Here is a 25,056-nt window from a genome sequence, read left to right as displayed (position 1 = left end):
GGAGGAAGGAAAGCAAATGTCTGAAAACCTTCTGATGCAGGGGTTCCCATTTGAACCAGACTAATGGGGATGAAGCAAGACTTGTTTTATTGGGAGATGGTCAGTGATCTAACAGTTTGTCACGGCATTCATACCAGAGGAGATGTGATGGGGCAGAATGAAATGCCTGTCTAGAACTGCAACTGTACAGTTAAAAGAAGCAATTGAGTGTGTATCCAGTTCGAGGGACATTTTAAAAGGCTTACTAATGCCTCTAGCTCCACATTTTTTACAGATGTATTTATGTAGCACCCTCTGGTTACTTATTTGTTGTGTGTTTACAGTCCCAGGGGTGTTGCTGCCGTTTAGTCCCCCACCCTGTAAATATTTCCTTAGTCTGGCTGAGGCCTTTCAAGTGGAGGGAGAAAGGAATGGGCCAAGTGAAGCTTGTGTAGTTGTACCTCTTTGACCGTGCCAGAGCACAGGCCTGCAACAGGCAGACATGTTCCTTCCGCGTGTTTATTCACTGCATGAATTGGCGTTTTGTGCTCAGTCCGGAAGGTGGACGCAACCTGTGTACATTGAAGCTAAGGTAGCCAAAACATTAGAAACCCTTTACGTACCATGCAGTGCAGTTCTACATCACTGCAGACTACAACTACAATAATACACATTGATCATTGATTATTTCTCTGACAGTTAATCAAAAATGAGAATTACCGTCTCCGTTGTTTGTTAGATATACGCTATATTGCCAAAAGTATTCGCTGACCTGGCTTGACTCAGATATGAATTCAAGTGACATCCCATTCTTAATCCATAGGGTTTAATATAACACCGGTTCACCCTGTGCAGTTATAACAGCTTAAAATCTTCTGGGAAGGTTTCAGCAGCGTATTTATGGGAATTTATGATTTTTTTTCCAGAAGCGCATTTGTGAGGTTACACACTGATGTTGGACAAGAAGGCTTGGCTCTCAGTCTCCGCTCTAATTCATCCAAAAGCATTCTATAGGGTTGAGGTCAGGATTGTGCTGGCCAAGCAAGTTCATCGACATCAAACTCTCTCATCCATGTCTTTATGAACATTGATTTGTGCACCGATGCGCAGTCATGTTGGATCAGGAAGGGGCCATCTCCAAACTGTTCCCAGAAAGTTGGAAATGTCCAAAATTTTAGCCGCTGAGCTCAGTTGAAAGGAACTTAGAATGCTTCAGCATATTAAGAGATTTTGAACAGCCAAACAGTTTGGGGATTGCCCCTTCCTGTTCCAACATGTCTGTGCACCAGTGCAACAAAGCAAGGTCCATAAAGACATCGATGAGAGAATATGGTATGGATGAACTTGACTGGCCTGCACAGAGTCCTGCCCTCAACCCGATAGAACACCTTTGGGTTGATTTCGAGTGGACAGTGAGCCAGGCCTTCTCGTGTGTGACCTCACAAATATGTTCCTGGAAGAAAGGACAACAAATCCCATCAACTCACTCCTATACCTTGTTGAAAGCCTTCCCACAAGAGTTGACGCTATTACAGCTGCAAAGGGTAGATTGACATCATATAAAACCATATGGATTGAGACTGGGATATCACTTCAAAATCATATGTGAGTCCAGGGAGGTGAGCGAATACTTTTGGCCAATACAGTGTCGTTTCTTTTGTTACTTAGTAGGATTACACAAAAACTACACACTTAATTTTGATAAAATGACAATTTTGGTAGAAATACAAATAAACATTCAGAGAACTGTATTTTCTTCTTTTGCCATTAGAGTCACAATGCACAGCAACCATTACGCTCCACCCCAGAATGTAAAAGGTCAAGTCTGATTATATTCTCCATAAAGCCGAAAAAGCATGCCAACAAAGGGATGGACTGTACTTTTTTGTTTTGTTTTTAAGATGTTTTCCCCTTTTCCCAGTTTCAGTCCTGATGGAAGTGTGTGTGGCTTGTCAGAGCACAAACTTCTGATTGCAGAAACTGTTTTTATTTTTGTTTTTGTTACCAGTTCAGCTTTGACTACTACTGCAACTAGGTGCTATTTTAGTTGTCCTTTTTTGATCGAGCTTTTGCTCTAAAAAATATTCCATTTTACTGTATTGTTGTGGCCGGGGCGGCACGGCAAAATACTGGTTAATACATCCGCGTCACAGTTCTGAGGTTGGCGGTTCGAATCTGGGCTCCAGCCTTCATTTGTAGTTGTTATCGCCGTGCCTGTGTGGGTTTTCTCTGAGAATTCCCGCTTCCTTCCACATTCCAAAAAACATGAATGGTGAGTTAATTGAAGACTCTAAATTGCCCAGAAGTGTGAATTGCATTTGGATGAAACACATACAGTGGGTTCCTCATGTTTGCTGTTCATGAGACACTAACTGCTGAAAGTTAAGCCTTAGTCACAAATAAAATGTACTGGTTTCCATGAATGGAAACAGGTTTGTTACCACGACAACATGACCTATTTACAGGTTTCATTAGAGTCAACATTTCAAATCTGGAACTTTCCCAACTTATGTGCCTGACCTCTGGACAAAAGCTATCTTGTACTTCCTGCCTCAGCAAAGTCTGTCAGGAATCACAGCCAATGATTTTGACATGCAACATGACAATGCATTAACTAGTTACACAAGGTTTAGTTTCTCCAGATGTTGAAGAATAGAACAGATTAGGTCTTTCAGTCAAACTCTAAAAAGGAAGGAACCAAATTTATGTATGCTTGTCCAACTGGTACTAATGGCACAGCTCTGCAATTAATCACACCACAGTCACATTTAAACTTCAAGGGATGTGTCATTTGAGGAAGGTTAATCAAGAGTTATTCTTTATCCATTTTGTTCTCAAGAAAGTTTTCTGCCTGCCAATAACTAATTTTAACTGTGTCTTATTGTGGTTTGCCTCTCAAAGTATAAAAAGAAGTCAGTTCCAGATTGACTCAATTTCCGACGAGCTCATCCCCTGATAAAATGAAGTCTGGTTGAGAGAAATAATCATCCAAAGCAGTTTGCAGTTTCCCACCACTGCATTCAGTGTGTTTGCCCCAACCAAACACACTCCCACAGCTAACATAAAGACATCTGAAGCCCACTGAAAATAATAGAAAGCGGCATCGAAAGCCTTGTGTCAAGAGATTAAAGGTCGCACGCCTTGATCACCTGCAATGGTGTCCGCTTTCGAGAATTCTCAAGCCTCGCATTCTGACATCTGAGTCAAAGCTGTACTTGCCTCCAACAAATCTGATGTAAAGTATGCTTGTAAGGAGGAGCGTAACCTAAGGGAGAACAGGTTCTTGTCAAGTTTCTCTCTTATGGATTGAAATACAGACAGAACTATCACATGTTCAACAGATGTTTCCCATCCTGGCTTTAACGTTTAGGGAACCCAGAGTCCGTTTTCCTGTCGTGCATACCTGCACTTAACGATTTGTTGAAATACTAATAGTGTCATAGGTGTTTATGAACCTTACAGAGAAGTATTATTATGCAGTAAAAATAAAACCATCAAGTTATACACAGGGATTTGCACTACTCATAATTGTGGGTTGGAAAAGCTGTACAACTGGATTTGAATTGGATACAAAAAGGAGACAAATAATTGAAAGAGAGAAATACTTTACAGTAATAAACTATCATTTTCAATGTTATTATTATAATTGTTTTTGTGGATTAGTATATGAAGGCGTTCCAGATGATGTCATGAGTTTTGCCTAAACGTTTCAAACAAGATGTATTGGCCACTGATGTAAACTGAGTTAAAACATCTGCTCTGTGTCTTACACTGTTATGCAAGTGATATGGTGGAACACACACACACACACACACACACACACACACACACATATAGTAAGTATACACACCATACACCCAAGCATGCTGGGGCTCAGGGAGGCAGCAAGCCGGCAGTCCAGATGTGTAGGGCTGTGAAATGGAAAAAGGAACAATTAGTAAGTACGTAGAAAATTCATAGAAATGTGAGAGCAAAATACCTGGTAATCTATAATTTGCTTCGTTTTAACCAGCTGTGCGTGCTTCTTTCCATTGGTATGTGATGTACCAAGCGCGTTCTCCCTCCATACTTCACATCTTGATGACACAAAATGCAGGATGCCTTCCCAGGTTCTTTAATCTTTCTAATATTTTCGTGAAGGTATTCATTTCTGACTTTTAATTCCAGCCAGTGCCAATTCCACGGATTCTTGATCCCGTTATCCTTATTACGCTTCTTTACAATGTCGGTCTCGCCGTCCTCCCTCTGTACTATGTCTCTCCGTGACGCCGACATACCGCAAACGTATTAATGTAAAAACTTCGTAGCATACATTGAATTTAAATGTGTAGAAAGATCGCAACGATAAAATATAAATGCCGGAAGATTTGCACCTTGCCTGCCGTAATACGGTTTTCAATGCTGTAAATATGATGGTCACGATTACAGAACGTCAATGTCGACAGAGGACTACGATAACCCTCCCAAGAATTGTTTTTTGTTGCAAATTTACACAATTTACATAAATGATTTCTCTACGAGGTAAATCCGCGGAATTCCGCGGATCCCAAGACTTTTCACGGTCGTGGATGTGAAAGTCATCTCAAAGAGCTTTTCATCCACACTGCAGTATGATAATGATTCACTCACCGTGTTTAAGCAAGGTGGGCTAGTGGGTAAGTGAGGGGGCAAGCAGGCGGGCAGGGTAGTTGTTTTTGTGCGGGGTGCGGTGTGTTGAGGGCTTGTCACGTGCAGATGAACGTGAGGTCTGGTCTGGTGTCTCAAAGAACAAGTGGAATAAATGCACAGTAGTGGAAGTATTAGTGAGATGCTGGCTAGACCACGTCTCATGTTCACACATCGACTTGCTAGGCAGTGGGGGGTCAGTGTGGAGAGTGTGCGAGCAGTTAAAATAACAAGTCTTCTTGCCAGTTTGGAAACATTTCAGTATCGGATTCATAGAGCAGCACTGGCTGGCACTAGAAAAGGCACGTCTCCAAACCGGGAGTGTATTTGAAGAGAAAATAAGTATTTTGGGAATGAATCATTCACAACTGCAGTCAGCGAGTTACAAAGATGACTTTTGATACTGATGATCGCATCAAATATTTGAATCCTGAAAATGTACTATTAGCACATCTTTTGGTTGTTTTATTTTTCACTGCGCAATTATTTGGTTTAATTCGACTTTTTTTCTTGATATCTGAAAACTCCAAATAACGAAATTAGGTGAGGGCTATTAAAATAAATGTAATCCAAGCAGTCCCTAGAAAACGTAAAGATTCTTCCTACGGGTGACGGGCAGTGTAAGGATGACATCAGGTTTTCTGTAGATGCTTGGCGTCATTGCTGCATCATAGCTTTTCTGCCCATGAACTCATCTTTGAGCTTGTTTGCCGAGTTTGGCCGTAAGTGTGGATGAGTGGAAAACCCAGAAGTAATAAGATTTTGGGTGCACAATAGCATTAATGTGAATGCTTCTCTCTCAGCATTCATCCAGTGAGCACTGAACGTAAGCTGTTGGGAGATTTGGGCCTCTTCCAAACAGGCTTAGACTGAGTTTATGTCTGCTGGTCTGGTCTTTTTTTTGGGGGGGGGGGGGGGGGGGAGAGAGAGCCTGAACAGAATCCAGCTGTGGGTATCTGTCCTCCTCGCTTCCTCTCTCTACATTCATGGTTGAGACTACCAGTTTCCTTCCTCCTGAGCCAAAAGTAACACCGGAAGCACCCGTCTCTGTGAACCTCATACTTGCACATTTTGGCCAAGATTTTAGCCCTCACACCTAGCTCCAATTACACTCATTTCACACCTTTGAGGATTATGCACAATGACTCTCATCATGCTGCAAAACATCAAAATCAGGCAATTTGATTATCCTTAACAATCATTGGGAAAACCATCTGTAAACCATCTGCAAGTGGCCACGGCCCAGCGGCGAATGTGAAGGACTTTTAACGATTCCCATGGCAGTAAATGCGAATGAAAGTGTTTTTCTTTTCTTCAACATGAAAAGTGTCTGCACAGCCTGAGGATCAGAGTGAATCCTCTTCACATTCAACTACACAAGCCAACTTCATTCAGGAGCCATGGCTGGGGGGGGGGGGGGGGGGGGGGGGGGGGGGGGGTGGCATCGGTTGTCGGGGCGCCTCGGTCGGGCCGACGGACCTCCATGGGTCCCTCGGTGTGGGACGTGTCCCGTCCGCCGGGCCGCTCTGGGGTGGACGCCTGGGCCCGATCCCGCCTCTCGATTGATTGGGTGGGGTCCTCAGCCTCCGCGGTGCAGGCACAGCAATTACGGGACACTTCTGACAGTCATTGTGCATGCAAAACGGTGTCAATTCACTTGCATGTGTCCACAGGAACACACCCTTGGGACTTTTTCGCTGGGTGTGGGGCAACTCACTTATTGCGACAAATAACTCATGAATATGCGAATTGCTTGGGTATCCTCACACTCACCTCCTATAGGCTAATTTACATAGTCACTCCCACCACACTTCAGCTGTACAGCCGGCTTCACAACCCTTATCCTGCATGCTTCTTCTCCTGTCCTTGTCCTGTTCTATCTTGTCCTGTCCTTCCCTCACAGGGTGTAGCACTACTGCCCCATACAACACTCATATCTAATGTTTCATTGTTCTAGATATGTAATGATTTACTTTTCTCAACTTGTTTACAATCAGTGCTTTGTCTTTTGGCTTCATCTCTCATTCCCCTCTAGAAACTTTGTTCTGTTCGATTGATCGACTCTGATTCTCAATAAATATCAATTATAATACTAAGAAACCACAGTGGCAGCTTAAAAACTCCACTGTGACACAGTAAAACTGTTCTAGCATAAAAGGGAAACAGATCCTCCATTCTGCTTGACCAAACAGCCAAACAGGACAAAAACAAAAAAACAAAACAAAAAAAGCCAACTTCATTCGGGTTAAGTAATCTGAGCATGTCAATGCAGTATGTGAAAGCAGGAGTGCAGTGCACACACTTAGTGCACTTTGGATCTCGACATCTGCCATTAACGCAGCAAGCTACTCATCCATCTATTTTCGATAGCATTTGCTCTCCTTAAGGTCACGGGGACCCTATCCCACCTGACTTTGAGTGAGAGGTGCGGTACCCTCTGAACTGGTCACTAGTCAATCCCATAAAGACAAACTACCATTCACATCTCTGGACAATTTCAAGTCTTGAATAAACATAAAATGCATCTTTTGGGAATTTCGGAGGGAGCTACAGTACCCAGAAAACCCAAAATCCATGCAAGCATTGTGGAGAACATGCAAACAAAGATTCGAACCCAGGATCTCTTGACTGTGAGGCAGACTTACTCAGCTCTACTGTACTAGACGTAAAGTGAAACATGTCTGCAATACAACCCTGTTGATAGAAGTGTGGCTTGATTATGCCACATGTATGGCGGCACTCTTAATAAGCAGTAAATAATGCAAATCATGAATTAAAACACCTCAGTAGTGAGGATTTACATTGATAACCATCTATCTGTGATCATGTCTTCAGCCTTTTCGTCCAGACTTGGGACGGAAAGCCTTGCATCATGCCACAGTCAGCAGGAAACCCCTCATGAAAGAAGGGTTTCTCCCACTGAAACCGCAGCAGTCAGGAGGGTTGAGGTCACAGTCGGACATAATTGGCCCCTCCTGGTCCCTGCTCGCTAGCGTTTACAGAACATTCCCAGAGGCTGACGCCATCTCAGGAAACCACCCTGTGGGCAAACATTCAATGCTTCTGCGAAACATCCCTGGTTGTCGGAGGTTTGCTGAGGCTAAACTGGCTCACTTTTAGTAAGCTCAGCATTTGACAAGAGCACTAGCTAAAAAGCTGCAGTCTCTACAGTATTTGGCTCAGATAGGTCATTAACCTCAGGCAGACTTCCCACTGCAACCCCTAGCTCGAGAAAGGAAATGAACAATGGCAGGGTGATTAGGGCTGGTGTTTTTTCTAATAGGCTCGGAGGTCAAAGGTTGCAGCTTGACTTAGAGGGGCTCAGGACACATGGTAGTCATCCGCCCAACTGGCTCTACAGCTTTTTGGTTGCCCAAAGACCACCCGCAGACACACGCTTAAGCCGAACTCTGACACCAACTCATCCAACAGCGGTTACTTCTGTCCTCTCCCAGTCAGTCCCATTATTTCCACACGCTGGATAAGGAATGTTTGAAAAGACCTAAGTGGTTGAAGAGAAGATTTTGTCTGTAGAACAGACCTGCGCTGAATGCTAGACTAGGGGCAGGCATACAAATGGATAAATCAACTAATTGATCTTGAAGAAATGATCAACTGTGTGAAATGGATTGTTGATTAATCATGACATGAAGCAAAGGAGGCAAAACGGAGGGCACGACTTGCTTGTAACCAGCAGAAGTGTTGTTGATTCTATCTCTATGCGATATAAAGAAAAACAACAATGTGGCATTAGCGACGTGAAGTTGAACTCCATCTCTGCAGACCTCCGCAATGGCTCGCAATACATCGAACGAGAAACTTTGCTGGGATTTGCATTCCTGTACTTGACCTTTACATTTGTGCTGTACTATAAAGATGGAAGAAAATTCCAGACATTCATCAAGCAGCTAATGTCACACAGCAAGTTTAAACAAGGACTTGATCCTCATATTTTTCAACCTGACTCAATGATATGGTGAGGTGCAAAGGGTCTGACTAAACACTCACAGTGGCATCCCTGGAATTGCACATTTTCTCTACTGTATCATTTACGAAGTTTCAATTTACAATATTTGAGAGACTGCAAAATAAGCCCAAGGCGAAAAATACAAAAACGGTGGTAATATCTGGCAGTGAAAGTGAGTTTGTTCAGTACGGAAAGTTCTGAATTTAGGCCAGGCACATTTTGAAGCAATCTATACTGTACATGAAATCCAACATACTTTGAGAGTGACATATTCATAATTGTTGTACAGTTTCATTTGCCACGAACTCTTCTAAATCCTTTTGGATCCCTTCATTGATTCACTTCATTCAGATGGGAACACAGTCAATGGCGTAATTTCAGGGAGGGAAAACTTCACTTAACCCAAACAAATCATTAGAAACTTCTACAAGTATCCCAGCCTTTTTCTGTACAGGACAATTCTAGCCAGGATTCAACATTATGTATTTACTATACTTTTGCCATTTATTAATAATATCTGTGACTAATGTAACATCTCCATGTTCATCAGGGATTGCCAGTGAATGTGGAGGATGTGCGGATACGGGCCACGTATTCTCACAGAAAAAGGATACCTATCACCGAAGGTTTTCTGGAGGTGAAAGATGGAGGCAAGTGGAGGCAGATCTGCAACGCAGATTGGACGGAGATGAACAGCAGGGTCATCTGTGGCATGTACGGCTTCCCTGCGGACAAGCGCTTCAACAACAAGCCCTACAAGTGAGTTTTCATGGGCCAATACTGTAAATATATTTACGACATCATCTTATTGGGCCTCAAATGTTGCAGCATAGAAAAGCTGCACCACAGCGAACTGCTTTGAGTGCATGTTGCATAACCAGTTTATTTTCTGGCAGTCGCCGCTTAACCCTTTCCTCACTGAAATGAAGCAGACTCAAGTCTGGAGATTCTTGACACGAAGCCAAAAACAAATGCTAGCAGATGGATGCTGCCGTGGGTGGGGAAAGTTTGTGCAATGCTCTGTGAAAGACTGCGTCGCTCTGTGCTACGTCTTCTTGTTGCTCCCTTTGAGCATGAGTGTGACCATGCTGGCATTCTGATCGATCACCACAAATGCTGGTGGTCCTCTGGACTGACTCACCAACAATTTGCCATTTCCTGACAGATGTGTTTAATCATTTTACATGTCTCAAATTTTTTTTTAAAGTGACGATGACATGTTTCTTTTTTACACAGCCTGAAATATATTATAATCATTGGCTTTTCTATTGTGATTGAGCATAAATTAAACATATGTAATTTATAATAATATATCAGTCACAATTTTCTAAAACGATCAATATTAAATTTCAACTTCACTGCATTGAATTTGAGAGTAGCCAATGTCAGAAATTAGATTTTTTTCTTCAAGGGACAAAAACAAAGCAGTAATGCTCAATGTTTGTTTTACACTTTGAATATCTGGTGGTCACAAAGTGGGTAACAAAAATAGCACATTTTCCGCACATTCAACCAGCCCAAGGGCACATTCTGTGAACAACATTTTGCCGAAAGCTAAAATTCTACTTCGAGGTCGGCCGCAGTTGGTTTTCTTTTAGTTCGTGGCCTCATTTTGACCATGGGGTCATTGGAATGTTAAATTGTTCCAACAACAGAACTCCTTTTGTGCTCCCTAGTTTGAACAAGTCACTGTTGTCAGACTATTGTCTTCTACAGAATCATAATTATTTTAATTGGCCAAGTACGTTAAAACATCCATCCATCCATCCATCCATTTTCTACCGCTTATCCGAGGTCGGGTCGCGGGGGCAGTAGCTTTAGCAGGGACGCCCAGACTTCCCTCTCCCCAGCCACTTCATCCAGCTCTTCCGGGGGGATCCCGAGGTGTTCCCATGCCAGCCAAAGTATGTAGTCTCTCCAGGATCTCATCTTTAAAACAAACAATTTGTTTCCAGTGGTTGTAGTCACTCTAGTACCACATTACAATGTTCTCCCCGAATATTTACTGATTTGATCTTTTGCCGGGAACCTACCCTACATTATTTGCTGAAAACCTCACCCAAAACATGGGTGAAAACCTCACCCATGTTTTTATTCTCAAACCAAAGCCTTGTCTAATATAAAAGTATTGCATTGGCGCCATCTTGTTGCCAAGGAATACTGTTGAAGTCAGTTAAATTAGTAGTGCTCTGCAGCCATCTTGTGCTATTTATAGGCAATATAAACCTTACTCACAGATTTTCAACATTTGCAGCAGGGCTCAGTCCCTATCCAACGCGAATAGTGTGGTAACACTGAATAACAAAATACACATAAGGACATATACACAAAGGTATAGCGAGTATAAAGACAAAAGAATCAACAGGAATATAACAGCGGAATATAAAGTAATATCGACACTCTAGAGATAGGCAAAATGGCAGATTCTCACTATGAATTTACATGTCAACTGTTCAAGAAGTTAATGGCAAGAGGAAAGAAGCTGTTGGAATCACAAGTGGTTTTGGTGTGCATTGTTTGGGATCGCCCACCAGATGGAAGAAGCTGAAATGGGTGGCGTCCAGGACGGGGTCATTCTAACAGAAGTGAAGTCTGAGACATATTCGTAAAATGTGTATAATAATACTCTTCTCTGCTTTTGATAATTTACAACAAACATTTCTGATGTCTTTGTTGTAAGGCACCACTGTTGATACAGTGTGTGCAGGCTCTTCCAGTTTGATTGTCTGTGATGGCTGGACTTTAGCACCAACATAAAAATCTGAATCACAGGAACTGGCTATAATAAAGAAATGTAAAGACACAATATACCGTATTCCATGATACAAATTGGTGTTTTTTTTTTTTGGGTGTCAGTACATTTAAGAATGCAACACCATACCAGAAGGGTTACATAACTGTCATGATTGTCAATGTCTTCCATCCATCTACCCATCTCCAAAAAATAGAATAATTCATTGCTTTTTTCTTTTTTTTTTTTTTTGCCCCTGTCAGATTGCTGGCCAAGCGACGCAAGAAGAACTACTGGGGTTTCTCCGTCAACTGCACTGGCAACGAGGCTGACATGTCTGATTGCAAACTGGGTAGGGAGATCGCCCTGAAGGGCAACAACACCTGTGAGGAGGGCATGCCCGTAGTGATCAGCTGTGTTCCTGGACGTACCTTTGCTCCCAGCCTCAGCGCAGGCTTCAGGAAGGCGTACAGGGTGGAGGTACGCGTCTACTTTGTCGCTGCAGAATCCAGCTTTACACCCATTTGTGTTCACTGTACACTTGAAATTCAAAAAACCCAAAGTGGTCCAAATTCACAGAGCTCTAATTTTTCCATTCTCACGAACCACTCCCATAGCAACCCCTGGTGCGACTAAAAGGCGGTGCCATGATAGGAGAGGGCCGCGTGGAGGTGTTGAGGAATGGCGAGTGGGGCACGGTGTGTGGCGACAACTGGAACATTCAAGCGGCCACCGTAGTTTGCCGGGAGCTGGGCTTCGGCAGCGCCAAAGAGGCTTTGACCGGTGCCATTTTTGGACAAGGTACACTCGGACACACCTCGTGACATTAACAGCGTCACTGCAATTGTGTGCATGATGCTTTATCATGAAACTGATGGAGACAAAAACATGTTCCATCTGACCACCCCATTTTAGATCTTTGAACTACAAGGCTGCATGGATGATCCCAAAAATATAAATGGAATGGTATCGGGTGCAGACTTCTGCATGGACTTACAAACCTAAATATTGTCACTGTCAGGCAGAAACCTCCTCGTATGTCCACATTTTTTCATACATCAATCCAATTTGTCCAGTCCCAATGTCGGTGTGTTATTTTTACAAATTACTGACCAATCTACAGTGTGTCAAAATAGCTTGCACTCTTTGACGATGCAATGTTAATGGCTCAACGTGTGACGTTTTTTGGGTTTCCTGAAAGGTGATGGTTTTGGAGAGGCGAGGTTTCTGCCCAATGCCAGCGATATGTACAGTTGATGTAAAAATTAATAATTTCCTTTCCTACTCATCCTTTCTATCTTAACCTTAGTTAATTGTATATCGGCAAAGTTTAGTAATTTTAGCAGTCATTTGAAATGAACCAACAAAAGAAGAACAATTCCAATAGCTCAACAAAACTGCCATTATTCATTTTTGTATACATGGCAAGCTATAGGAAGTTAGTATATTTTGAAAATACATGTAATTTACAAAAGGGGTTCAGTGATACTGTCTGATTAAAAACAATAACACTGTTCAAATTTAATCCGACTGTATATGGTAGTGATTCCAACCAGTGTGTATGACAGATCATTTGGTGTGATGCAGGAAATGATCGAATTTTACTCGATTGGTCAGAAAATTATTTACTGCAAATAATGCATCTTCGTTCATCCATCTATGTCAGTGATATATAGTGAAAGAAAGAACAATTAAATGTTATTTCAATAGAAGGCAGAGGGTAAATAACCTGTGCATCTATTTTCTAAGACTTATATGTGGTGTGCCGTGAATTTTTTTTTTAAATTTCGAATATGTGCCTTAGCTCAGTAATAGTTAGGAAACACTCATATAGTGGGTGGAAATACGTATTACACTGTGGATACCAACTATGCATCGCTGTATCTGTTGGATCTGGTGGGACACTGCTGGCACAGTGCCTTTTCGGCCCCAATGCCAGCAGACTGTGACAGTGACGCGCAACAATAAATTCCCTAATCTTCTCGTTTATCTCTAGATCTTCTTGGTTTCTTGGACCACCCCCCACACAACTGATCTCTCTCTCTTATTTGAATTGTGAGTCAGTCACACAAAAAAAAGTGGCAATATGAGTTCCACTGAACCTGATTCCAGCTGTTCAAATAAAACTTTTGGACAAAAAAAACTAAAATCTCCACCTGCTGTTTTTATCAAATCTCAAGTCAGTCTAGACCAGGTGTCAGCATAACAGGCGAACAAACGATTGTATGGACGTTGCATTACTGTGTTCCAGAACCTGATTCTGTGAAATGCAGTATACTACTGTAGAGGAATCACATTTGTTGAAGCAGTTAGTCATCCACATCTTCTCAGAGTGAATGGAGAATAGATGTGTACACAATGTTCCAGCAAAGAAAACCAGCTGTTATGGGTTCCAGAGGAGGAATTCTATCTGAACAGTGCACACGTTAGTTTTCATGACTTCAGCTCTGGTTCCAAATGGGTACCACACACAGATTCTAAATAGATGATGAGGATTTTTGTTTTTGGGAATCACTAACAAAAAACAAACAACAGCAAAAAAAAGAGTTCTTGATCTTTGCAGATTTTTCAACTGTTACCAAGCGTAACATTTTAATTTGAAATAGAAGCCAGATGTCCTTTTATACATCATATTTCCACAATTATAATTGATAATAGTTTCATAAGTAACCATTATAAAATAGTCTCATGGTCTGTGGGTACTTTTGTGCCATGCATGTACTTAGCAATATGTAGTAATTTGACCTCAAAATAACATGTTCAAAATGACTGTGGCAATACTTCTTTTTGTAATCATGAGTATTTTTGTCATGGAACACTTATTTTCATTCATTAAAATAAAAATAAAATTATGACATAATGTTAATTTCAAGCAATTATGTTATATCGTTTATTAGTTTTATTTGTTAGCGTGTGTCTGAGCGCATTCATCCAGGACAACTGTTTGATACACTTGCTTTAATATCAAACCAAATCTTTTGAAATCTCAATGAAATGTCATGCAGATTGACTGGAGGGAATTTAATGAGTAACTACTGCAGTTTCAGCCTCAGTGTTCTGTTCGTTGTTGATTTATTTCCTCCGGTGGCGAGCACATTTCTGGCCGCCTCTTCAGAGCTCACATCACCAAGGACATTCCTCCTCAGTCACATGGGAAGAAAGCCAGCATGTGGGAGTACTCACACATGTTATTGTGGAATATGTGCTTCACTGGAATTATTTTTTTTTTCCTACAACAAAATTAGAACGTTGTTTACCATCATCCATTTTTCTATTGAAATAACTGAGTTACTGAGAGGTCTGGTTGACTACAACAAAACGATCAGTCAGGCGAGGCTGGTGGTGTTTAATTGTTGGATGTTTCTTCAGGATTTTGTGTAAACTAGATATAAAGTTTCTTCTTTCCAGTAATGCTACGCAAATTGTAATTGTGATCCCCCCCAAATCATGGACATGTATGAATAAGAATGCTCTTTGCTGCGGTCACCTTTGTAGGTATCGGGCCAGTGCACATGAACGAAGTGGAGTGTTCTGGCTTCGAGAAATCACTGACTGAGTGTCACTTCAACCGGGATGCCCTTGGCTGCAGCCACGAGGAAGACGTCGCAGTCAAGTGTAATGTTCCTGCTATGGGCTTTAAGAACAGAGTGAGTGGCTCCTCCTACAGTGACATTTACATAATTTTGACTAGGGATGTCCGATGGCATTTTTTTCCCAACCGATACCAGCACGAGTATTCACTCTTGAGTACTCACCAATACCAAGTACAAATACCACTAGTACTTATGCTACATAAAATTTAAATTAATACAATGATACATTTTGTGAACAAGGAGCTTTCTTTCTTTCTGAGTTTGGCGTACATGATGATTGCCAGTGTGTCAAATCGCCACAGTGTAGCGCCAACTACTGGCGGGCAGGGCTTACTCGATGTCAGATTTATTTTGCTTAGGTATCAGTGGCTGGTATCAGCAGCCTTCACAGAGTACCCAATACCTTGAAATAAGGTCGGTATCGGCACAATACCAATAAATGATATTGGTATTTGCACATCCCTAATTTTGACATTTTCTTCACATACACAGAGGTGAGAAGAAACAAAGTAAAAATAGTTACTGTACTTAAGTAGATTTTCAGGTATCTGTACTTGTGTATTTATGTTTCTGATTAGTTTTTTTGTAGAGCCTACATACAGCCTGCATACAAATATCTGTACTTTCTCGTTTTTGTCAAAATAGGCTCATTACTTTTTTTTCAACCTCCACAGATGACAATGTGACATAAAAAAAACTAAATAGAAAAAGGAAAAATAAAGTTACCACGGTTAAGATCTTGATGAATACATATCTTGGAGTCTTATAATGTGTGAAAAAACAGGAACCACAGAGACATAGGAACGTGAAGACTCAAAGTAGCAGTAGTCCCCATCCATAGCCTGATTGAAGACAATTGGTTTACTGTATGTTGTCGGCTTCAAGAATGACTGGTGGTGAAAAACACCAGTTTCCGGAATTCAAAAATCTGAAAAAAAATATGTACACATTTTTTGTTACTCAGTTTCCAACGTTAGCAAAGCTATGAACATTTTATGACAGCATAAACGTCAAATTAACGCTACCTAGCTCTTAAAACATCATGCAACATGAAATGTGATTCGTTTTCTTCTTTTCAGTACGAGAACTATGTTTGTTAATAAATGAGGCAAACTATTCTATGTGCATAAGATTTTTTGTCGTTATCAAAAAAAGGGCATTGTATATCATTGACAGTGAAAACGTTTGCATTTAACTTTTTTACTTAAGTACATTTTATAGTCTATCATTTTTTACTTTTACTCAAATATTTGTACTTCCACTCAAGTACACAATGTGAGTACTTTTGCCACCACTGGACACGTGTGTTTGTCCTCATCACAGCTTCGTTTGTCCGGTGGACGTAATCCCTACGAGGGACGTGTGGAAGTTCTTATGGACAGGAACGGCTCTCTAGTGTGGGGGGAAGTGTGCAGTGACAGCTGGGGGACCATGGAGGCCATGGTGGTGTGCAAGCAGCTGGGCTTGGGATTTGCCAGTCACGCCTTCCAGGTAACACTCGCTTCCATTCTGAATCATTCTTGACCAGCCTGATTTATATTGCATGTTCCCTTTGACCCCAAACATCACTTTTTAGTTTGGCTTTTACTGAGCAACAGCAACCTCTGCTGACACAAATCAACAACATGAGAAGATTCCATTTTCTCACTCATATGTTAATATTTAAATCCATTTTGGTTTCAGTATGACTCGTTCATTCAATACATGTGCCCAAACAAGAGAGATTCTATATGAGAGCTGTGCCAAGCATTTTGCCTTTACAAAGATAATAATGCTCATGTTGTGATTGACGCGGTCAAAGAGGTACTCCTTTATCATTATGGTGTTTGTAGGTTGCAGTAGTGTAGAAGTATACTGCATCAATGCATCATACACTAACTAAATAAGGGAACTACCATATTGAACCAGCTCACATTAGCAACCTAAGCATTGTTGATTCCTGAGGGCAAAATAAAGACACCACTGACTTGTAAACATGCAGCAGGTTAGCCATATTAAAGTCTTGACACAGATGCTTGTTTACTCCCTCAGCAGGCGCATCAGGGATGCCATGGCATCTTGTTAGAAGTGGAACGCCTCCACCGAGTGTGTGGCACAGTCAAGCAGCGTCACAGGGCTATTCCAAGACCTCCTTAAGTTGTTTATATTTAGTACTCTGTGTATAATGTCAAAGATTATCACACTGCTCTAAAAATAGTTGTGAATGAGTTGACGCCATAAGAGCAACAACTTGTATAAGGCATGCTGTTAAACATGGGGTGCACTAATCTAATGAAAACCAGTAAGAGCAAAGCTAATTACAATGACAATCAGTGGAGCCAAACTTGGACCACTGGATAAGGATGACGTATTCATTTATTCTTCTGTATGTTAGAAGACCACTTTCTGGTTCAGGGAGGGAAGGTACCATTTTATGATTAAAGGGGTCAGGTTGGCCAGTTACAAAGAGGACAAAGAGAAAATATATTCTCAGACTGATAGACAACTACCGTTTGCGTTCTACACTGCAAAACCTCAAAATCTTATTTCAAGTCAAACAAATCTGATTACAGTCAGAAACAGTTTAAAAGTGATACCACACCAGTGGAACACCAACAACTGATGTACAGTGTGAGCACTTGTTACCTTTTACTTTCTGTTGCAGTTATTAAGTCATAAAGTGTGAGTTTAAATATAAAACAACAATTAAAAATTGCAAAGTTGACTCAGCTTGATAAACAAAGCAAAACATTTCAATGAAAGCAATGCCACTGGTCTAAGAAGGTAATAATGCTCAATTTTGGCTGTCTGGATTTTAAATACTACAACATACACACACACACACACACACCAACAGATGGAACAAATGACACCAAACTACCGCTGAGATCCTATATTGCACGCCTGTCCCATTTCTTAACTCACTTGCAAAATTACATTTCTTTTCCATCAGACTTTCTGTGTCATAAATCCTCCACATCACTCATGTTGGAAAGTTTGACTTCTTTAAGGCGCTTTCCATGTGGTTGAGGAAAGAGGCTGAGTTAGTACTTTGGGGACAACCGATCCCCTCTCGTCGCTCGCCCTATACTTTGTGATTTGCTTGGCCTCATGGCAGAACATTTATCAGTGAGGTAATGGTAAGGCTTAAAATGTTTCCACACGACTCATTTGGATAAAAACAAATTATGTCTGACTCCAGGTGAGTCAGGCTTTATTGTGTACGATGTCACCATTTACAGATAAATATTTAGAAACCTGTCCTTATATGAAGAATAAAAGCTAGATGATTGCTAAAACTAACTAACCGAAACCACCTCAGAGCGGGGAATCAGGGAAAATGCCGGCCCAAGACTTTTCCAACAGTGACTTGGCCAAGACAGCAGTACAAAATCAAAATGGTTACACCAAACACACAAGACACAGATAAAATGGTGTGTTTTGGATCATCATCCTGCTGCAGAACCTAAATGCGCTTCAGCTTGAGGTCACAAACTGATGGCTCAATGATCTCCTTTAGGATTTTCTGTTAAAGAGCAGTATTCAGGGTTCCATCAATCACAGTAAATTGTCCAGGTCGTGAAGGAGCGAAACAAGACCAAGACCATCACACCACCAGCACCATGTTGGACTGTTGGTATGATGTTCATTTTCTGAAATGCTGTGCTACATTTACGCCAGATGTAACGAGATACGCACCTACCAAAAAGCTCAACACTAATCTCGTCAGTCCATATAAAATCATCCAGAAAGTCTTGAGAATCATTCCGATTATTTTTTTTTTTTTCTTTTGCAAAAGTAAGACGAGCCTTGTTCTTTTTGGTCAGCAGTGGTTTTCGCCTTGGAACTCTGCCAATGGATGCCATTTTTGCCCTTATTGTTGTGTCATGAACACTAATCTTAACTGAGGCAAGGGAGACCTGCAGTTATTTAGAAGTTGTCCTGAGTTCATTTGTGTCCTCCTGGATGAGTTACTGCTGTTCTCTTGCGGTAAATTTTGTAGGCTAGCCAGTCCTAGGAAGGTTCACTACTGTTCCACGTTTTCTCCACGTGAGGATAATGGCTCTCCCTATCGTTCGCTGGAATCCTAAAACTTTAGGAATGGCTTTTATAACCCTTTCCAGATTGATACATATCAATTACTTTATTTTTCGACTGTTCGAGAGTTTCTTTGGATCAAGTCATTTTGTTACATCTTTTTTAGATCTTTTATCTCACTTGATTTTGTTGGGACATATTCTGTTTAAGTGATTTCTTGATTGAAGAGGTCTGGACGTACCGTAATTTCTCGTGTATAATGCACATTTCACCCTCCTCCCAAAAAATGGTCAAAAGTAAATAGTGCGCATTATACAGGGGTATAGGTGAAAATTAAAAATTGAAAAAAACCTTCACATTTCATAAATGTATGCCGCCATCTAGAAGTTATGAATAAGCTGCACACTTTCATTCCAATATGCCATCACCCCTTAGAGGTTATGCAAAAGATGTACACTTTAATGTTAGGGTGTGATCAGTGAAAATTAACCAAAAATTGTGATTAGCCACAATGAATTCATGATTTAACAAGGGCACACAGGGCAAGGTATAACTTTGAATAGGTATTTTTTTGCCCTTAATAAATGAAATCACCATTCAAATACAGCATTTTAAGTTCACAGGTTATATTTGTCTGATATTTACATTTTACATTTGATTTTAAATAAAGTGAGGAAACCATGCAAAAATATAAGAATTTGAGAAGGGGGCCGATACCTTTTCATGGTACTGTGTTGTTCCTTTGGGCTGGAAGTCTTCTGTCAATTTATTGATGTTGGGTGTTTTCTGTGCTTCTCTGTCAACAGGAAACCTGGTACTGGCAAACCGATGCTACTGCTGATAATATTGTGATGAGTGGAGTGAGATGTTCAGGAACTGAGCTGACTTTGGATCAGTGCCTCCATCATGGGAAACACATTCAATGCCTTAAAGGGGGTGGACGCTTTGCTGCTGGGGTCTCCTGTACTCTGAGTAAGGAGGGGTCATTAATTATTGATAAATGGATGCACAGCATCTTAATATCCAAATCTACTTACATGAACTCTGTGTGGAATATGTTGCTAGTTTCATTCCCCAAAACAATACATTAATGGTGTGTCCCATCCAGCGGCTCCTGACCTGGTCCTGGACGCCCAAGCAGTGGAGCAGACTGCATACCTGGAGGACAGACCTATGTATGCCCTGCAGTGTGCCCAGGAGGAGAAGTGTTTGTCCAGCAGTGCCGACAACGCCGACCAGAACTCTTACCGCCGTCTGCTGCGCTTCTCCTCCAAGATCCACAACAAGGGCCAGTCAGACTTCAGGCCGCGGGCCGGTCATCAGTCCTGGACCTGGCATGAATGCCACAGGTGAGACTATTATATGAAGTGCTGTTCTGTTGTGATTTACAGGTCCTTTTACACAATTAATTCCTGTCCATATACAGACATTTCCACAGCATGGAGGTGTTCACCCACTATGACTTGATGAATGTGAATGGAACTAAAGTGGCTGAGGGTCACAAAGCCAGCTTCTGTCTGGAGGACACGCGTTGTGAAGAAGGTACAGTACAAGAGATGCGTTTATTGTTTCATCCTTCATTCAGGCTGAGCTCAAATCTCCTACCTTTTCTCAGTTGCCACCTAGTCCTAGACCCTCAATAAATTGTCCCCTAGGCGGCTCGGTGGTCGACTGGTTAGAGTGTCTGCCTCACAGTTCTGAGGACCGGGGTTCAATTCCCGGCCCCGCCTGTGTGGAGTTTGCATGTTCTCCCTTGCCTGCGTGGGTTTTCTCCGGGCACTCCGGTTTCCTCCCACATCCTAAAAACATGCATGGTTGGTTAATTGAAGACTCTAAATTGCCCTTAGACTCTAAATTGCCCTGTGTGCCCTGCGATTGGTTGGCAACCAGTTCAGGGTGTACCCCGCCTCCTGCCCAAAGATAGCTGGGATAGGCTCCAGCACGCCCGCAACCCACGTGAGGATAAGCGGCTCAGAAAATGGATGGATGGATGGATGATGTCCCCTGGAACAAATAAATGCTCCCTTTTTCACAGAAGGTGCTACTAGTGTCTGTATTGACCTTGACTATATTTACTTCTATCTTAATGACATGTCATACAACAATGCGTCACGGTTGACATTACCATATATATGCAGTGATGGTGTCTTGATTTATTCAATCTGAGCAATATGTACAAATTTGTTGTCCCTGGGTACTCGCGCTTCGTCCCACATTCCAAAAACAGTTTTTGTTATTTGAAGACTAAAGGAAACTCCATAAAAAAAATTATACGTGTGAATGTGAGTGTGAATAGTTGTTTATATAAAATCATGAAATAAAAAAAAAATGTGCCCTGCAGTTGGCTGGCAACCAGGCCAGGGTGTACCAAGGCTCTCACCCAAAGTCAGCTGTGATAGGCTCCAGCTCACCGGTGAACCTCATGACAAGCGGTATAGAAAATGTGTGGATGGATATTTTTTCATAATGCTTCATTAGTACTCATTCCACAATATTTGTTTATGTCTATATACAGGGTCGGTAGATCCTGTTTTCAAAATGAAGGCCTTAGTCATCTTTAAAGATGACATTTAAGGCCACATTGTTGTCCAACTGTGTTGACAGTTGTCTAAATGTTTCAAGTATACATAAGGTAGATTTAGATAGTTTGCATTAGTACATACTGCTAAAAGCCACAATCACTGTAAAAATGTTTCCTACTGAATTGCAACATGTAATTTATAATAAATATTGTTATTGCCCACTTCTAGTGGTCAAATTTAAATGGTAAATAGACTGCATTTATATAGCGCTTTATCTACACTATCACAGTGCCCAGAGCGCTTTACAAAGCCTCACATTCACACACACATTCGTACACCAATGGGCGGTTGCTGCCATGCAAGGCGCTGCCAGGCCCACTGGGAGCAAATTAGGGTTCAGTGTCTTGCCCAAGGACACTTTGACATGCGGACAGTCAAAGCCGGGATTCGAACCAAATAAAATTTAATTGAAGTCATGGTGGCCTCGTACCAAAACAAAAACAAAAAAAACCCACCTTACTTCTAATAAACAAACAAACAAAACATTGGCAAAACAAACTCAAACAATACAAACTCTTGCCAATGGTTTTAGTCATTAATATCATCACTCAGTTAATCTTGATCATTAAAATGTGATCCGGTGAGAGCGGAGGCCATTTTAGTACAAACTGAATCAAAACACTGTCATGTTCACGAAACCAGTTTGAGATAATTTTCCTACTGGAAGTACTACTACAGAACATGGTAGACTGGTCCGTAACCATACTTAAGTAGTATTTACATGATGGTACAAGCCCCCAAATGAGCCAAGAAAATATCCCTTGAACTACTGATACGAACCATGATTACAATGGCAGTATAGCAACTTGACTAACATTGGGTTCAACTCTGATAGGCATTGAGAAGAAATACGAATGTGCCAACTTCGGAGCACAGGGTATCACGGTGGGCTGCTCGGACACCTACAGGCATGACATTGACTGCCAGTGGATTGACATCACAGATGTTCCACCTGGTGACTACATTCTCCAGGTAATACATGCTGGTCTTGCTATAATTGATGTAGTTTTTAGAGCACCAAAAATATTGTAAAAGGGTTTGCAATCAGTTGCATGACCTCATTCCAATACAGTAGGCTTGCTGTCAGAAATACTGTACAAACAAATGACATTTAGTGCTCTTCCAGGTTGTGATCAACCCAAACTACGAGGTTGCAGAATCCGACTATACCAACAACATAATGAAGTGCCGCAGCCGCTATGACGGCAATCGCGTCTGGATGTACAACTGTCAGATAGGTGAGCTCTTTGCTACCTCATCAACTGGGATGAAGACAATGCATTTCCCCAGTCAGAACACTGTTTATTTGGAAATTACATAGTTTTGAAAGTGGAAAAAAAAATTGCATTTTCTACTTGCACGGTACAGATGATGATGCTACAATATGGCCATACCTGTAAGTGGCGAAAGTCAAGCTAACTGACAAAATTCTTAGATCACACACATACTTGTTCAAACTTTAGGTTTAAAACTATTCTCACTTGTTAAACAGTAAGCCAACACATATGTCCATATCATCTTTTCTAAAGTAAATTTATTCACTGGGTGAGATTTTGACCTGTAACCGAAATCTGGCAGGGAGAAAATATTGAATCACACCACTCTCAGTACCTACACTCATTGAAGGCAAAAAAATAATAAAAGACAAGACACCTGTACAGTTTTGATTTTGTAAGTTCACCCACTGACAGACATGAGCAGTCTATAATTTTTATGGCAGGTTTATCTTAACAGTAAGACACAGAATATCTAAAAGAAAATCACGTTTAAAGAACAATAAAAATGTATTTGCATTTCATAGAGTGAAATAAGTATTTGATCCCCTTCCAACAATAAGAAATTCTGGCTCCCACAGACTAGTCCTCTAACTTTAAGAAAGTACTCCTAATCTAAACTCTTTAGCTGTATGAAAGACACCTATTTCAACTTGTTACTGGTATAAAGACATCTGCCCACAGAATCAATCAATCAGACACCAACTTCTCCATCATGAGCAAGACCAAAGAACTTTCTAAGGACATCACAGACAAGATTGCAGACCTGCACAAGGCTGGAATGGGCTCCAAGAGCTTGGGCTCTTAAAGTGTGATTAAGACTTCAATAATAAAACTTTATTCATCAACTTTTATGAGACTTTTGGGAGTCCCCAGGCAATTGTCTGAGTTTGCCTAATAGTAAGCACCCCCCTGGGGCTATTTTCACATCAGGACAGACAAATGACACCCACAAAACACCAGAGATGTTATGGATAGCCTGTAAGGACATGGAGGCACATGTTTGTAGACAAAAGACAGCTTGTTAAGATGAAGAATATCCACAACCCATCTATTCATTTTATTTACCATTTATCCTGGCCAGCAAAATTAACCCCTTTCACTCAATTCCAACCACTTTCTGCTCATCTATTCATTGTCAATGTTTCTGGATTTGCAGGTGGCTCACGGAGTTCAGAAACCGAAGAAACATTTCCCGGGCTGCTGACCAATCAGCTTTCGCACAGGTAGACAGACAAGACCGATGGACATGGAAGAAGTACGGCGCAGGAGTGTTTCACAACCACTAAAGGAGGAGGCGGCTGTAGTTAAGGACGTGGGACACGTTTGAATACATTTAAATGTGATAGTGTAGTATTACATCAGTAAGTTAACAGAAAGATCCTTTTACGTGTTGTAGGATGTAAACATCTATAAAATCCTATTTCATTGTTGATAAGCTGACAATGTGGTAAAAAGCAGCCATTTTTTTCCCGACTGTGAGGAAAATGATCAAGTAAATTATTCAATCTATATACCACATGCAGTACAGCTCTTATTTTGTGGTGTCTTTGTAGAAATGTTATTTTTTTTATATATATGGTGCTTTTTGATGAATGTCAGGGAACATTCCAGCCAAATATTTTTGTAAATGAAATGTGCCAACAGTTACCTTTGAATGGCCAGTACAAGAAACACTCACCTCTATACTTTGTCGAGGAAAAACATTTTGGTGCTACATCATGTTCAGAGGTTCTTCAATGTCAGTGGAAGGCAAAAGAATACATCACATTGCTTCTACTGTTTCCAACATTTTAAGGGTTTTAATTGACATTCTACGTGAACAGCAATTCAAAGTATCAAAAAGTAATAATTTAACACAAGGCTATTTGATTTGATTTTAATACTTTCAGGCGACACAATTTAAAGTATTTGTCTCTTCTGACGAGGAGTCTGAATTCCAAATACTTGACCTCACCTTTGAAAGGGCTTTATTTATTGACTTTGTTTTTAGCTTACACATGCTCTTCGTGACCTGTGTATTATCCCCTCATCTTCCGTTAAATTATTTGCTGTCAGGGACTGCGGCAAAGCCTCAAATGTGTCTGTGTGAAAATGCCTTTTTTGTTGTCATTTTGTAAATGTGACAAATTCCCTTCATTTTATAAGGGTGTCAGTCACATTGATTGATTTTATCGAAATGTGGAAATGCATGTCGTTCTGCAATAAAGGTAGATGGTGAAAGCACATGCCAGTTTCTGTGATTAGC

General features: G+C 41.1%; 1 protein-coding gene across 2 annotated transcripts in view; it reads left to right on the top strand.

Moving 5' to 3' along the window:
- loxl2a (lysyl oxidase-like 2a) overlaps positions 1–25,036 on the top strand; it is a 32,861-nt gene extending 7,825 nt beyond the window's left edge. For both annotated transcript variants that reach the window (XM_061687576.1, XM_061687577.1), the window contains 11 exons: positions 9,162–9,370; positions 11,606–11,822; positions 11,960–12,143; positions 14,838–14,989; positions 16,259–16,426; positions 19,759–19,924; positions 20,061–20,301; positions 20,379–20,494; positions 22,370–22,506; positions 22,661–22,772; positions 23,968–25,036. In XM_061687576.1, coding sequence (XP_061543560.1) covers positions 9,162–9,370; positions 11,606–11,822; positions 11,960–12,143; positions 14,838–14,989; positions 16,259–16,426; positions 19,759–19,924; positions 20,061–20,301; positions 20,379–20,494; positions 22,370–22,506; positions 22,661–22,772; positions 23,968–24,038 — 1,773 coding nt within the window. In that variant the 3' untranslated portion in view covers positions 24,039–25,036. The remainder of the gene's footprint in view (positions 1–9,161; positions 9,371–11,605; positions 11,823–11,959; positions 12,144–14,837; positions 14,990–16,258; positions 16,427–19,758; positions 19,925–20,060; positions 20,302–20,378; positions 20,495–22,369; positions 22,507–22,660; positions 22,773–23,967) is intronic.
- The last annotated feature ends 20 nt before the right edge of the window (positions 25,037–25,056 follow it).

Source organism: Phycodurus eques, chromosome 10 (assembly GCF_024500275.1).
Source record: "Phycodurus eques isolate BA_2022a chromosome 10, UOR_Pequ_1.1, whole genome shotgun sequence".
NCBI classification, from domain to species: domain Eukaryota; kingdom Metazoa; phylum Chordata; class Actinopteri; order Syngnathiformes; family Syngnathidae; genus Phycodurus; species Phycodurus eques.
Note: the sequence above shows the minus strand (reverse complement) of the source record. Positions and strands in the feature narration are given on the sequence as shown.